Here is a 17086-nt window from a genome sequence, read left to right on the forward strand (position 1 = left end):
GGAGTGTGCCAGAATCCATGCAACAGGCCACGATACATACTGGAAGATGATTTTGTGGTCTCACAAGATTAAATTTGAGCTCTTTGGTGCAAACCAAAAAACCCATTATTTAGGTAACACTGTCCACACCTTCAAGCATGGTGGTGACAAGTACTACAGTCACAAGAGATCTGCATTTAATGGTGAAGTCATATTCTAACAGGACAATGGCCCAAAGCACATTGCAAGAACTTCAAAGGAAGAGTTTAAACAAGAATATCAGTATTCTGAAATGACCTTACCAAAGCAGAGACTTGAACCTCATTTAATCTGTGGAATTACCTGAAAATTGCTGTCCACCAATGCCCTCTGTCTGCGTTGGCAGAGTTGGAGGACATTTGCATGAACAAATGAACACTGTTCAAAATATGAATGTGTGCAGCACATAGACATCCCTGAGAAGGTTTGGTGCTGTAATTGCTGCCAAGGGCCTCTACTATTAAACACATCTGTAAACGAGAAATGGATTTTATTTTTGAAAACAAAAGAAAAAAGTTGAGAAAGATATTTGTCATGCGTTTAATTTTGTGTATGGGGAAAACCGTTTTAGTGTACTTAATTCAGAGAGGGGGTTGGGGGTTTAATACTTTTTTAAGGCATTGCATTTCAATTTTATAAATATTGGGCCTGGTTCCTTCTGGTACCTTTGATACATGCATGATATTGGGTGTGTCAGGTGGATTATATACAGAGGACCATTACAAAGCACTACAATTCATAAAGATCCTATTGTCTTTTCCTAGCCCCCTGCATCTCCAAACAGTGATTATTGACACACATGAATCAGGCTTTTTTTTTCTTTGAACACTTTTATTTCCTTCCATGGCGTACTGAGCAACAGAAACACTACAAAAAAAGAGGCAGTAACAAAAACCACTGGAGTGGTTTTGATACAATGAAGGTTGGATATTCCATGCCCACTCCCCCATGAACTGCAGTGCGCACACAGCATTGAGAACCAGTACAGTGCATTACGAGTGCGTCTCCATTTGTCACAAGTAAAACCATACAGCAAGAAAGAGGAAAGCTCTCTCCAATAACTTGGAGGAAACCGGTGAACCCCTGGCAGTATAATGATTGTGGTGCCAAACAGAGGCCCCTTAAGTCTTTAAAAATATACCAGACTCTGAAACGGGGCTGGTACCAGTGGGATTCTGTCAGTTGAGAGAAGTGAGCTGGGGGTTCAGTAGTAGCCGCCCTCTAAAATAAATTAAATAAGCTGCATAAAAATGAAGAGGTTGATTTACTGGAGTGGGCAACGTGTTATAGAACTGAGGGTGGTGGCGGGGCCGTAAAATGAATAAAATCACAACAAACTGCCTTCAGAGCTTCTTTGGGCTTCCATTCTATCTGTAATTCATGTACACCTTCTGTCATTGAACGGTGGTTTTTGTGGGAAGCCAATCAGTTCTGAAAGCAGCAGTCAGTGGCAGATGAGCATAGTCTCTGAAAGGTCCCATCTCTGTAACATCTCTATCATTCGTATTTCATGACATCATAAAAGATACGGCTATCTTAAGACCTCTGGATATACAACCCCCAAACTCAACATTCTAGTCCATTTTGACTATGAAAAAAAAAACTAACTGATCAGGTTATGAAGCTCTTTTGGCAGGAAAACGTCTTTGTTTGGGTTATATAGATAAAGGAGTCAAATCACGCAGTCTAATTGAGCTGAGACACATGAAATGAGACCCATTTTGGCTCTAGGACAGCAGTTACCAAACCTCTCTTTATGGCTTTATAAAAGAGGTGCAACACAGCCAGACCAAAAGTAAAATTATTGCGTTCTCCCCTACCAAGTGGGAATAGAAATTTGCTATAAAACCGAATAAAAAAAGGAGGGGGGGGAGCAGAGAAAGGAGAGAAGTCAGAGACCAACACCCAGAGAACAGAAGGAAGAGTAAGATTCCACGATTAAGAAAAAGTCGATTTTATTGTGTATCGTGGCTTAGTAGTAATCCTGGGACAAAGAGGAGAGGGGTAAGGGGATTGTGGGGTTGGGGGGTTTGATGATGTTTGATTCTTTGGATTGCTAGAGAAAACTGCCAATACATTGAAAATCAGACTTGAGAAAGAGGAGAAAAAAAACTGCTGTATCCTCAAAGGCATGCTGGTACCAACACACTGAACTAGGAGAAAAAAACCGAACCATAAGGATAGGAGAACAAAAATGCAGGACCAAAGAAAAACATAAAATGACACAAAGGTACGCAAGGTAAGTTTTTTTTCCCTCCTGGCGTCTTCAAATGCAGCTATTCTGGATCCCCAGCATTGGGTAGGACAGCGCAGGGTCGGCTTCGACCTGCTGGCGGCTGCAGCGGTTCAGCAAAGGGCGTATGCGCATACGTATACTTCCAGTCGCAAATAGATGCACGTGCCTGCGCGTCAGTTCTCTCTGTTGATTGGTTGGGTTATGGCGAATGGCGTTTTTAGAATCTGGTGTAGAGCAGGTTGATTCTCAATAGAGGTATGCATGGAGGAAGAGGGGGATGATGAGGAGTGGGGGTGGGACGGGGGGGCGGGGTGAGAGAAGGGCCTTTGGGCGACCTTCTCCTTCTCCCCGTATCCCACCTCCCGTTAGTGCCTTTAGCCGAAGTTGTGTAGCGCCAGCCGGAACATGTCATTGGTACACACCCAGGCGTCATTGATGTTTTTTAGGAGGAAGACCTGATGGAATCCCATGACAGGGTCCTCGTCAGCCTGAAACAAAGGGACAGAAGGTTAGTCTTGGGCTTGTCTATTCCCTGCTCAAAATGCATTAAGTCATCCCAGCCAGTTTTCATTGCTCCATTTAGCCTTCCACCAGGGACATTAACACAAGACGCTCACCTTAACATTTAAGACCAAGCAATGCGAGCCATGGCTTTAACACTGGAGTAAGTTTAGAATTAATCAGTGTGTGGCATTATCTGGATCTGGCTTATTTGGCTTTTTAACATGGCATAGAGATTGGTTTCTGGTACCCAAATGGACAACCACATTACTAGACACAACCGGTACACAAGAAAAGGATGCGTTCCAATCTCTCTTAGGTCCGATAGGGTTGGGTGGTATCCAGATTTTTACACTGTCATTGAAAAGTACCAGTGTAAGGTCTACAGTTTAATATTTACAACTGAAAAATGCTGACAAAAGATGTCTGTAGTACTACTGAATACCTAATGTACTGCATTTACATAGTCCATATTTCATTGTAAAAATAAAAAAAGATGGCATAATCTTGCAATGGTGCTGCCAACTGTAATTTAACGACTTGCTATTATGGTCAGATGTCCTGTATGAGAGGCCGTGTTGTACAATGTGGGAAATGCTGGTTGCATCAGCTGCAGTTAAAAGATCAATCTTGTATTTAGACTAAATGTGGTCATTGTTATGCTCGGTTTCTGCTTGAGTTTTATGGCGGGAATCGCCAGGGAGACATTTGCCTGCCGAGGATTGTGCTCATCTCTGCACGTCGCTTGGGAAAGGCTTTGCCGAGGTGCAGGCTGCATGTTCCACTCCTGCTTATATGGCCACCGAGCCACCACAAAAAGAGGGGGGTGCCCACAGGCCAGTGCAACTTAAGAGAATGACTGAAATTGATATGTCAGAAGTCAGCCTGACGGAAGCAACAAATGACCAAGGGGCAATGGCTCCACTGAATTTAATAGGGGGAAAAACAGACTTTAATAATAAAAAAAAAGAATCAATTTGTGGTTCATCAGGACCATTACATTTTGTGAAGTGTTATACAAGTACTTTGAGTCTTGGCATGGTCAGTGGCAAGGAAAAGCGTCATACTAAAAATTATTGGGCTTAATGCCCAAACTGTTAGCAGACAAGTCGATCAGTAAGCAGTCCAAAGCAATGGATTCATTATCCTGACATTTATCACTACCTACATAATTTCCCATGCAATTATATTTAGCACGTAGAGTAAATATAAAAATATTTTGTTGCATCCATCATTCTGTCAGGATAAATTAACTGGTTATAGGGTTTTCTGCCTAACATTGAACCATAAATTGCAAAGAAAGTAAAGAAAGCAATATTTTAATATATCACATCACAGAAGCATGCAAGCATATCTGAATGTAGCACAAAATACTGGTTTCCATAAAAGTAGCAGTACAATTTGGTAGCCTACTAGCCTCAACAGGGAAAAGCAACCAGAATGAGCACATCATCTACATAACTCCTCATTCAGCTGGAATTTGAAGAGATTCGAACATCCTCCAGTCTTGTATGATTGCTCGTCTGCCCAATATGTTCAACGTTCATATGTGGTTCACAATGGTTAAGCCACTATAGCACAGAGCATTTTTTTTAAAGAGGTGGTCTGGGTGGGTTAAAAAGGCTGACTAATTACTTAATGCCAAATTAGCACAGCAAGCAAGCTAGCATAACAGTAGAGTTAAAACGTTTCTTAAAGCTAGCAGGATGATAAGCTCTTTAATTGTGCATGATACTTCGAAGTGTCGCATTCTTTTGCAGTCACTAAAATCAGCCAATTACCTCATTTAAATCTATTGCACCATCTCACTTTGGGTTTCTCTACATAATCCGGTAAAAAACCAACATACTGCCACAGCGGCACTGTGGCTTTCATGGCGACAAACCTTGGCCTCCATCTTGTCCCTTTGCCCTCGTCTAATCTGCAAGCCAGAAGGATCACTCGCAACATATGACCAGTAATTTAATCCCTTATCACTGGTGCTATGTGCATCACAATGCTATATTTTTCCCAGCAGCAGTACTTCACAGAAAGACGGAATTTAAAGGTCCACATTAATACACACACTCTAAAGACAGATACTGGTACTGAAAATAACATTGTGGGTGCTCTTATACACTGTGGTGTATGGTAATTATTATCGGATATCGGCTCAACCCTAATTTCCTGTACGGCGGCCCACGTGTGATCCAGCGCGGACCTCAGGAATGCAGAGGGAAGACGGGACTTGTGTGTGGATGCACATTAAGCTCTCTGCACAAGGGCTCTACATTCCTGCATGGCTTAGGCAAAGAAGCAGAAAGAGAGACCACTCAGCCAGGCAGTTGCACAGCAGCGCATGTTCTCCCGCCACCAAACGAGACACAAATCATGACACCCTGTTCACACTCAAGGGGTTAGAAGCAACATAAACCTTGTTAGCTGCCCCCCCCCCCCCCCCCGCCCCGCCCCGCCCCGCCTTTGGCTAGGCCAAACCCATAGTGCACGTCAAGAAGAATCTGTGAGGTCACAACACACTGTAACATTGCTGCAGCCATGGTGCATGCCAAGGAAAAAACGGATAATATCACAGTCAGTGACAATGTCACAGTGTGCAGTGCCTACTATTTATGCTGAATCATCTCATGATCTGCAAGAGGAATTTCACAGCCACCCAGAGAACGGAAGTATGTATGCAGGGCTTTTCTTTGGAGAGTATGGTGCACTTGAAATTCAGAGGATGGAACAACGGGCAGGTTAACGGTCACACAGAAAAAGGGACAAGAACCAACACACGTATGGACTGACTGAACACAAGGGAACCCAGTCATTCTCTTGAGGCCACCAAGTCACACGACCCAGCCCCAGCTAAGGTCCTGGCTCAAACCGTCGTTACCCACGAAGAGAGGGGTCCTTACTGACTGGCCGACTGTGTCAGTGGTTGTGCAGGGCTAGCCTGAAGACCTCGTTGGTGCACACCCACGCATTGCTGTAGTTTTTCAACATGAAGGTCTGATGGAAACTCAGGACCTGGTCATCGTCTGCCTGAGCGTGTGGCAAGAGACAGAACTCTGAAAAACCGGGCTGGAAATGCTTGGCGCGGATCTGATCCTCTCTCATTTTCTTGACAGTGGACAGGCAGGGTTCCCCGTCAAGTTGATCCCTGCTCCTCTTCAGGCATTTTTTTTGTTGAGTAAATTCAATTCACAGTGCCTGATTAAATTCATTTTTATCCTCATAAATCTACACGCACTACCCCATAATGACAAAGCGAAAACAGGTTTTTAGAAAATTTTGCAAATTTATTAAAAATAATAAACTGAAATATCACATTTACATAAGTATTCAGACCCTTTACTCAGTACTTTGTTGAGGCATCTTTGCCACTGATTACAGCCTTGAGTCTTCTTGGGTATGATGCTACAAGCTTGGCACACCTGTAATTGGGGTATTTCTCCCATTCTTCTCTGCAGATCCTCTCAAGCTGTCAGGTTGGATGGGGAGCGTTGCTGCAGTTATTTTCAGGTCTCTCCAGAGATGGTTGTCCTTCAGGAAGGTTCTCCCATCTCCAGAGAGGAACTCTGGAGCCCTGTCAGAGAGGCCATCGGGTTCTTGGTCACCTCCCTGACCAAGGCTCTTCTCCCCCGATTGCTCTGTTTGGCCGGGCGGTCAGCTCTAAGAAGAGTCCTGGTGGTTCCAAACTTCTTCCATTTAAGAAAGGTGGAGGCCACTGTGTTCTTCGGGACCTTCAATGCTGCAGAAATTTTTGTTGTACCCTTCCCCAGATCTGCACCTCGACACAATCCTGTCTCGGAGGTCTACAGAAGATTTCTTCGACTTCATGGCTTAGTTTTTGCTCTGACATGCACTGTCAACTGTGTTTATATAGACAGGTGTGTGCCTTTCTAAATCATGTCCAATCAATTTACCACAGGTGAACTGCAAGCAAGTTGTAGAAACATCTCAGGTATGATCAATAGAAACAGGATGGACCTGAGCTCCATTTTGAGTATCATAGCAAAGGGTCTGAATACTTAAGTAAACATGATATTTCAGTTATTTATTTTTAATAAATTAACAAAAATTTCTAAAAACCAGTTTTCGCTTTGTCATTATTGGGTATTGTGTGTAGATGGATGAGAATAAAAATGAATGTAATCAATTTTAGGGCTATTAAGGCTGTAACGTAACAAAATGTGGAAAAAGTGAAGGGGTATGAATACTTTCCGAAGGCACTGTATGTTCATGTCTACCTGACCCCAATTCCAATCACATATTACAGCTTTGCGTACCCAACAGAGTTTTCTGAGAAACTATACATTTCACAATTAACGAATGTAAACATGAGTTTCTTTTTCTTCGGTGGCTCAAACCTTCCAAATATTTTTTCGGAATTTAGCAAATCATCAGATTCAGAATGCAACAATCCTCTTCATCTTCTGCTCCAAGCTTCACTCCAGACAGATGTGTGGACGCCTGCACATACCCAAAAAGCCTACATGGGACAGACAGCTCTCACTAACGCTGCCAGGCCCATAACTGCTGCCCTTCAAAATCCACTTCTCATTTGCTTTAAGAAGACCAGACTTTTCACCAAAAGACAAGACTCAGGGTCATCAAAAGCCTCATCAGAGAGAAGGAGAAAGAAAAAAAGAAGGGGGAGAGGGGGAGAGGGAGGGAGGGAGTGAGAGAGAGAGAGGGAGAAAGAGAAGGAGAAGGAGAAGGAGAAAGAGAAAGAAAGACTTACTTTTAGTTGTCCTACTACCATACTTAGTATGCAGCTGTCGGGAGTGGGCTGGTGGTCCTGTGCAGTTATGCTGTGAGCGATTTTCGAGAAGGGAAGGCTCTGCCAAGAAAAGAAAAAAAAAAAAAGGAGTGGGGCGAAACAATCAAGCGATTTTTCTGCGCCGCCTGTGACCCCGGATTGCTTCCAGAACTCACGGGGCTACTGGACACTGCGAGCGAAACGATCCTCCTTTTCCCAGCATGCCGCAGCGGCCACTTCCCTAATGAATGGCACGTGCTCTCCGAACGCTGGCACCCTTGGAAAGGAGCCAACAGCTACAGGCAACGCACAGTGCCGTGTTAATTTTAACTACCACACACAATCAAAGTTCAGACGGGGTGTCAAACGTCTTTTGAGTTGACAGGGAAGAGACTCACTGTTAAAGCCATGCAGTCTATATTCCTTATACATTCTCAATCTTTTAAGAAGATTAATAAAGACCAATTTCAGACTAAATTCTCCTTTCAAATTTGCAAGTCTCTTCTACTGTAGTTTGTTAGACTCCTTTTAAACAATGGTAAAAAGTAAAATGTATCAGGATCTTTGCTACGTGCTTTGATTTGAATGCAAATGTTGGTAGTGTTCATTTTGGGATGTATACGAAGTGCATCAAATGTTAATGTAAACACCGGTCACTGTAGGGTGCACGGAGCTTCTGGTCAGATTGTCAGTCAGAGGCTCGGATAAGACCTGAACGACTCGATTTCCATAAAGAAAACAGTACAAGTAAAAGACTGTTCCTGCATTTTCGAACACATCCTTCTCCATTTCCAGGATTTAAGGTAAGTATGAAAATATTTATTAAGTACAGTCCCAGGCAAGGGCTCTGAAGGTCACTGTTAGCCAGGAGACTTGTCGTCCCATGGCCCCTCTTAGTCAATATTTTTACTTATCATTTTAATGAATCTGATTTATGTATACTTAAATAAGAAGTTTCAGAAAATGAAATCTTATGCGTAATACCAGTAAAAAGTTTGTTTTCATCTCCAGACAGCACCGTCTAAAAAGACACTAGAGATATGGGGTGCGTTATAAAATACAACAGATCAGAGATGGCAAAACTTTCAATTCTGAGAGACAGTGAGGCGGTATCCACATAACTTACAGAGAGCTTCTCGACAATCGCTGCTTTTCCCTGGAATTGCTGTCCCTCCCATGTAAGGCATGACGCATCGATCTGGAAAAGAAGAGCAAGGAGGCCGAGGGTTATCCTGTCCTTCTGCACCCACATCAGGAACCGCATAATTATGGATTGTGGTGGGTTTCAGGGACTGTGCTACACAAGGACAGTAATTTTAATCCTTGACCATCTGAACCAACAGCGCAATTCAGACCCTAAACTCATGGCTAACAGCTAACAGATAAAATGAACTAAATTGACAGAGAAATGCACTTGATGATAACTAGGGGAATGGCCATTCAGAAATAAGCCAATCTTGATTACATTTTATCTTTTGAAATAAGAACATCTTGAGCAACTCAAAAGTTCCTCTCCCCCCTGCAGCATTAAATCAGACGGTTGCTGGGATACAGGGCCGCTGCAGATCAAGGGCCCTCAGAAGTCTTTGAGGAGGCCCCTGGAAGGCTTGGCAGCCGGTATGCACCATACTGGCCCCAGCACGCCTCCCTGCTCCACCAGCATGCTGAACCCCTGCCCACTAGTTTGGACAGGGGTGCCCAATACGTCAATCGCAGAGGCCATGATGGAAGATCGCATGTCATTTCAAAAAATGCATCAGTTAGAATTTGAATTCTTCCCGTAGAATTGTACCTGAATGCCCGTACAGGTACAATTCCACTCGATTTTGGACAGTGGTTGCATGCAATATTGTTAAGTAGACTAAAAAGAAAATCATTGGATTTACTTAAGTTGTTAGGTGTAATTGACTGTGGTTGCACACATTTAAGTACCCTATATGTGACCTCCTCAACTTAAGTTTGTCACAGCCGACTTAATATTGCATGCAACCACTGTCTAATGATTTATTTTTTTGAGTGCAGATACGACGTAGTGAAAAGTTATGCTCTACTGTCATCTATGCTAGTTTAGTTAGAAAGTAACGTGCTTGTAATGTCCGGCCTAAGTAATTGATATCGCTAATGCTGGTTGGAAGATCACGCTGTGCTGGCCATTGGGAAATCACAAGCCAAATAAGTGTGGGCACCCCTGACTTTGGGGGAAGAAAATGTTGTCCTCGTCCTTATCCTGTTATCTGTGAAAGCACTTTGTTTTTCAAGCACTGTTTCACTGTCATAAAACAGACTGACAGGATTATCGTGAAACATATTTCAACATGATTTCTCAGATAAAATATTAATGTTTCAACTGTATCAAAAAGTGAAAGATGAAGACACAAAAATGGGATGGAAAGTGCAGAAAAAAGGAAAAAGAAAGATGGGAAGAGAGAGAGAGAAAAGTATTAGGACATGCACACTGTGGGGGAAAAGGTTTGAATGCTGTGACTTACATATATTGCTCCGAGTTGGCTCCTGTCTGTGTCAAACAACTGGTAGTAATGCTGTACGAAGCTGGACCCTATCTGTTCCCAAATCGGCTGGTCACCCATTCTGATTCAGCCGGCAACAGCCACTGTTGGGAGAGAGGACAGAATATGACTGTGCATAAAACACGTTTACTTCCTCCGCCAAAGCGGCTGGGGCCGGGGCACGAGAGGCGGAGGATGAAAAGAATTTGTGTCGGTGGGTTCCGTTTGTCCCGGCTGCACCACCCCCCTTCCTGGCACCAGGGTCCCCAACAAAGGGTCACAGCTCCTCGGCAGCAGCTGGTGTTCAGCAGCTAGCGAGTCAGCAACCCCCACCCACCTTCACGAGGAAGGATTAAGCCGCAAGGATGCCGATCCTGGATCGGTATCAACCCTGGTGTTGGGGTAGGATTAGCGGCTGGCGAACAGATCCAGGGGGATCTGCTGTTGGGGAGCAGCATGTACTCCAGTGCAAAACCTCCCTTCCTTTCCCTCCCTCCCACAGGACATGGGTTTGAGAAGCTGTATCAATGAGAGAGGTCTTCGGTGGTTCCTGTTCAACTCCGGTCTTTCGGACGGTACATTTCACCAGTTTTCCACCTCATTCTAAGCCGGCAACATGTATGAAGAGCTGGAGAGGGATGCTTAACTGGTAAAATCACACCGATGATTAAGTGGAGTCACATGGTTTCGGGCCTGGTCTGAACTTCAGCTTGCACAGTCTGTGGTCTCGCAGGACTCCAACTGTTACAGAGCCGGTACGATCTGATCTAAATCACACACACCGTGAGTCAGCGCATCAGATGCGATGACAGGAAGCGTTGTCACATCTTAGCCAAAACATAAACAAGCATACGTGGCCTAAAAACCGCTCCTTACCCCACGTCTATTTCCCAGAGCCGGCTTCTTAAGAGAAACGAAGTGCCTTTCTGCTCCATTACAAAGACACGGGGAGGAAGCGAGCCGCCTACTCGCTGCTGAGCGCAAGCCCGCTCCCCTTCTGCATGCTCTTTCCAGGAGGCGAGAGACCGGCAACAGGCAGCCGGGTCTCTTCTCCCAGGGGGAGAGCCAGAATAAACCCGGCCCTCAGCGAGCCGTCTCTCCACCTCCCCATCTCTTCATACCGTCTCCCCCGGCAGAGGCAGGAGAGGCCGGCGCTCGTCCCTGCTGCCCACCTCTCCTCCCACGCTCGCTGGCCGCGCTCCCGCGACGCGCCGGAGGGAGAGGCCGACTTCGCGAGGGGTCGAGACGCGTCGGCGGGTTCCGCGTCGGGTCGACGCGCCGGGGAGGAAACGCGGCGCGCGAGCGAGACGATGGCAGGGGATTCTCCGCTCCTTTTTCCGCAGGGCTACGGAACGGACACGGCTCAAGAGGAGGGCGACTGGTGATACGGACGCCCCAAAGACGAGACTGCAGAAGTGCGGTTGCGAAGGGGAAAGAGCAACTCAGTTCTAAATGAAAGCCCACCCAACCACCAAACGTGGGTAAAAGCAGCTGGTGGCTGGTAATTTAGCCAGGCTTACCAGTGAATACACCAGGACTACATTTAACATTCAACCCTTTAATTTAGCATCCAAGCTTCCATCTGGAATCGCATGAAACGACTGATTCAAGGTAAAAACTAAGCAATGTGGAGATTCTCTGTCCTGAAACTCTGGAGTGGCCTCTAAATTTGTGTATCCCTAAGGCACACTGACTACATATGGCTGTTCATCTCAAGCCCTGCACTTCCCTTCAAAAGTGCACTGCGAAGACAGCCAGAGTCTCTCACCATGTCCGAAAGCTTCATTTACACTGTCAAACGTATATAAAAAACATCCCAGAATCCTTGAGCACTCAGCTCAAAGTGATACGAAGTGCAATGATCTAATCTACCTTGCGCAATGTCATATCAGGCAAAGGAGTACCAGGCCTGCAAGTCCAAGGTGGGAGAGTCATTTGTTGCTGTCCTTTTTAATAATGCAATACATTTTAGCTATTTGTGAAGATGGAATGTACACAAGACCAATCAGGAGCAAGACACATGAATGCTGACTTTTTTTTTCATTCCAACAGGCTGTCAGGCTGTATGTTTGCAATGAGGCACTCACTCTGAAAGTAACCCTCATCAAACTGCCATCTTTGAAATGTACTGGATTTTTATGTTAAAAGAACAGCAGATGCCCCCATTTAAAGTATCCCTGTATCCTTGAGAACAGCTCAAACGCAACCTGAAGCGCCAAAGACAAAACCCTACCTGATGGGGCAAAATGAGCAGCCAATTCGACAAAAACCTGAATGATGCTATACAATCCAGACAGGAATGCAACCATGTGATTCCACCAATCGTCTAATCTGAAATTCGTCTAAAAGCATTTGTGGTTCAAGAGAGAACCTGTGACCATCGGGGAAAGGACCTTAAGGGTACTGCTCTGATGTTTAAGAATATAAATGAAATACTGCATAGAGCTCAGACAACAGAAGACTTTTTTTGTCTTTTTTTTTTTTTTTTCATTTCAATCAAATCTGGTGGGAAAGTGCCCTGAAGCAGCTAGCTTACACTTTTATAGTCTGTGAGTCATCGGTAACAGACTACTGTTTATGGGACTGTACCTACTGCATATAAAATGCAATTTTTATACACTATTTGCAGACTGATTTTTTTTAAAAAATTTTTACAAGCATCAGCATGATAGTAGTGCATGAAAAGCAGACTGCATCTCTGGGTTCATGAACTGTGATGTCCCCATACTTTCCTGATTATATCAGCACAGTTAGGCAAGTCACCATCCACTGGTATCAGTGAGTTTGGTTGCATCCAATGGGTTAGTCTGACTGGTCAGCATCCATTGATTGCAGCGTGTTTGGTTGCCGGTAGAAACTGGCTGCACAGACTGGCTGCACATACCTATCAGAAAGAAGGGAATTATCCCTGTGAATACCAGAGGGACAGAGTGAGGGCTCGGTACAAAACAGAAACCTGCAGTGTCAGTCATTTTTTACATGGCATGTCTGTACTTCCCCCCCTTCCCCCCCAAAAAAACGCTTTCTGCACTTTCCCCCCTTCGCCAATAGTCAACATCCCCAATATTTTAATTCTAAAGAGCACAACTTCCACCTGACATCTTGGGACATTTGGGAAAGTCCCCGCACTCATTGGCAGTCAACGTGTTGGTGATTCAACATGTTGAATCTCTGCAGGCACTTACAATGGGAAGTCTGCACACAAACTTCACAACATAACCAAAAGCAGCAAGCAGGCTTGACCTAGCAAAATAACAAAGGATTTACTGGCAATTGTGCTAATACCTGCTAGATCATTGTACTTGTACACAGGTCTTCGGGTCTTTGCAGGTGCTTGGCAGATCCACTGGTCTTTATGTGGTCTCGGTGGAATGATTTAAAAGAGATGGGTGCCCAATGCAGCCCACCGAGTCCATTGCTTTGCAGGTTTTCCAGATTTGTTTTAACCATTTTTTTTTTTTTAAATCAAAGAAATAATATTTTAATAAAGAGTTTGCAATGTGCTCCTCAGCTGCTGTTGTGACTGACTATGTGACTAGGACAGCTCAATTACACTGATGCTTCCATGTGATAAAAACTAATGTGCATTTGAACAGCCCGCTTATTTAAAAAAAAAAAGAAAGGTTTTGATTTGTTTTGTATTATCTTGTGAGAGCCACTGATTAGTTCAATGGAGGGCTGCTGAAATTTAGAAAAAAATCTAACATGTATAGGAAAATCTATTTACCTCTCGCATTTGCTACCTGTCAACCTTTGACGTTTCCATTCTGACCCAACCGGCCTGCTAACATTCTATCAGACTGAGGAACAACACCTAGTTGTAGTAACCAGCTGGACCTCAATCCGGAACCTCAGAATACCACTAGGTACAGTATATGTATAGCGGCTGTGGCGGAGAAACTGCAACTGAAACTTCAGGGAATGGTGAATACAAATCCCAGGGACTCCGACCTAAAGCATAAGTTAAGTTTCACTCCTCCTACCTGCACTACCAACGAACTAGGCGCAGGAGAATTTGCTGAGGGTGAAACCAAATAAAATTGAGTCAAACCCCAGACCGGACAGCGCTTGTCAAGATCGCATACAGTATTACCTGGAAGATGCACTTGTTCCTGTCGGCGAACGTTGTTTTTCGGGTGGGCTAACGTTAGCTATTGAACTATCTGGAGTAGTTAAGTTAGCCAAGTTAGTTAGCTAGGCGTCACAAATATTAAGTAGTAAACGTTGTGGCAAAGTCACGAATTTATGTTACAGCCATGCAATTTCTTCTGTGTAAATATCTGAAGGAAACTCATTAGACAATCCCCTTAATTCGCATGTAACCAGCGACGCAATTATCTAGCTAGCTGGCTTCATTCACATCTACATGCGAAAACGAAGATAGCTACCGATCGATCATTTACTGTTGAACCTTCGTAGCTGATTAGTAGGATTATGGCTAAATGTTAAGCTAGTCGGCTAGGAACTAAGTTATCTTAACTCGTTAGCAAGCAAATGAGCTGGAGAAGTTTCCATGTTTGCTGGCAAATTACATTCGCTGCCGTAGCTAGCCAGAATTAACATAACCCATACTCTCAACAGTTAATTCACTAGTTAATTACATAATAAGTTACCTAAGAAGCTCGTTAGCTTGGAAGTTAATGAGATGGTTGCTAACCGTAAACATGCTGCTGCTACAGGCTAACCAGCCAGTAAGTGATCAGCACCTTTCTGTCAGCAAAACTACTTGGGTGTGATCGACGTGTCAGCGGCAGATTGCAAATATATGGGATCTATGCCCTGGCTCACATAGAATGAACTAGAATAACGATCAGGGGTAGCTAGCTACCCATACTACTGTGAACGACTAGCTGCCTAAGCAAGTAGCCCTGGTTAATATTAAGATAGTCTGATCGCTAACGTTCTCCCGTTAGTTAACGTACAGAAATAAACGATGCAAGTAGGCAACACTTTATGAATCAGGTAATGTTAGCGAGCACCACTAGATTTGTGATAGACAGCGGTGTTTATCTAGCTGGGATTGACTTGCAAACTCACGAGCAACACGTGCTTTCGTTGCTTACTAAAAATATCCCTCTGTTGGATCTCCCAGACCGTGCACAGCCAGCACTAGCTACAAGCCTTGCAGACAGTGGGGCCCAAAGTAAAGTCCCTCTTTATATGTAGCTGGTTAGCTAGCGAGCTAGCTAGCTCCTAACATAGGCGTGTCTAAGCACTTCTGCCAAAGCCCTGCCTGTCAAGAAATTAACAATTTATCCAATTTACTGTGAAACAGTGACACCCAAAAGTCAGAATGCTGACAGCTACATTTCTGAGCAATAGTATTTTTTTAAATAGAACTCGATATCGTTAGAGGCGGCAACTTACCAAGCGCCCAGAACAGCTACCCCTGTTTCCCAGTATGGCGATCTGTGAGCGCGGCTGAGTCGATCCGCCTGTCCCGCTGAGAGCATGCTCAGTAGGCTGAGCCCGCGCTCTTGCATTATGGGAGTAGTGGTTTTTGACGTTTACCAGTTAGCAGATAAAGGCCCGAATTATTGCTTATTTATTTATGTTCGACATTCAAGGCCTGGAAGGCCCAGAAGTCTTGACAAGCACGTGTATTCACACATATTTCTCCAAAAAATGTATAACTAACATAATATACCTCAATTATAATTTGCCCGATGACACAAATGGCAGCAGACAGTGGACCATCAAGAAACAAATATAAAATAAATGACAGGAAAATCAGAAGGATATTTTCTGGAGAAGATATTTTACATTCAAATGAAGAATCAAGAGAATGCAAAATATGTTTTCTTTAAAAAAATAAAGCCTTACATATCCCTTTATTTGTAAGACAATCTGAATATTTCAATTTAGGTTTACCTTACAAAGTAATTGTGTAAATGATATCAATGGGTTATGATAATTACAAAAGGGTTACACAAACCTGGGTTTGTCTTGAGCTGTATTTAAAGAAGTAGTCTTAGAGAGTAAAAATCATTCCTTTGACATAAAAAAATAATAGGAAACTTAACAAATGTTCCACATTTATTTTGAATGGTGATGATTTTGTTTCTGTGAAACAACACAGAAACATTGATACGTAATATTAACAACCACTTGGTTTTTGCATATAATTACCAATATATTGTAAGGGAGGAATATAATGAATATAACCATTGTAATGCTGTGAAGGAGGAAGTCAAAGCAAAGCATGCTGCAAATGCCTTGCCATTCAAAAAGCAGTTTCAAGATATTCTGCCTAAAGTACAACTTTTAAAACGCCAGCAGAGAAAAATCTCAAATGTTTTATTTCTAACTTGTTTAAGTCTGATGTAGGTTGTTTCGACCCTCCCTGTATTTTAATCAGAAGTTAAAAGTGGGAAAATCTGGTCCCCCTTTGTTCCATTGTTGCCCAATAATGGACATTATCTATATAGAGTAGAAAACAAATCTCATAACAATATGTCAGCCTTCATCAGCTTAAGTAGAACAGAAAGTGAAGTTTTTTTCCTGTAATGCCAGTGAGTACTAGCTGGAGTGGACTCACAACCTTACAGGATTAATCTCTGGTGGAGTGGTACAGAATCTTTAACCTAGGTATTACAATAAAATATCCAGCTAAATAGCATGTATGTATTGTAGTTCCTCACTGGATAATGGGGACTGATTACTAAATAAAATTGACTGCAATATAACAGTGTATTGAAGATAATAGCAGGGGCAACAATCATAATATTCATTTTCAATTAGCCTAACCATGTCGATAAATAATATTTTGGCTGTCAAAAAGGTTTATGTTGAAGTTCTGATTTAGTATACTTGCAGGGCATGTTCAATTTTCACAACATACATTCTATAGAGGGTGGTAGCTTTATACTTTTAAATACACTGGTAATCAAGGAAAGATCAATATACACCTCTCAAACTTCAAATTTAAAATAAGGCACTACAGAAGTAAGATGGCCAGATTATGACTTACTATATCATACAAAAGATATGAATCAGTATACCAACATTGTTTAGCTACAATATTAAGTAATCTAATATTGCCCGTTTCAGCGCAGTTAGAAATTGATCTTTTTTGCTCCT

At 43.3% G+C, this 17086-nt stretch overlaps 1 protein-coding gene across 5 annotated transcripts; it reads right to left on the reverse strand.

Annotated features, from left to right (window-relative positions):
* Positions 1-937: 937 nt before the first annotated feature.
* On the reverse strand, positions 938-15462 carry nutf2 (nuclear transport factor 2). 5 transcript variants are annotated; one of them, XM_035417537.1, is made up of 7 exons: positions 15374-15456; positions 12739-12890; positions 9989-10110; positions 8626-8697; positions 7676-7795; positions 7482-7580; positions 938-2742 (listed from the first exon to the last, which is right to left on the reverse strand). In XM_035417537.1, the coding sequence occupies exons 3-7, from the start codon at positions 10085-10087 to the stop codon at positions 2629-2631; spliced, it is 504 nt and encodes a 167-aa protein (XP_035273428.1). In that variant the 5' UTR covers positions 10088-10110; positions 12739-12890; positions 15374-15456; the 3' UTR covers positions 938-2628. The 5 variants fall into 5 exon arrangements, with proteins under 5 accessions (XP_035273428.1, XP_035273429.1, XP_035273427.1 ...); XM_035417538.1 differs by lacking the exon at positions 15374-15456 and adding an exon at positions 13292-15234; XM_035417536.1 differs by lacking the exon at positions 12739-12890 and having other exon boundaries at positions 15374-15462.
* Positions 15463-17086: the final 1624 nt, after the last annotated feature.

This window comes from Anguilla anguilla, chromosome 5 (genome assembly GCF_013347855.1).
Source record: "Anguilla anguilla isolate fAngAng1 chromosome 5, fAngAng1.pri, whole genome shotgun sequence".
Classification (NCBI taxonomy): Eukaryota; Metazoa; Chordata; class Actinopteri; order Anguilliformes; family Anguillidae; genus Anguilla; species Anguilla anguilla.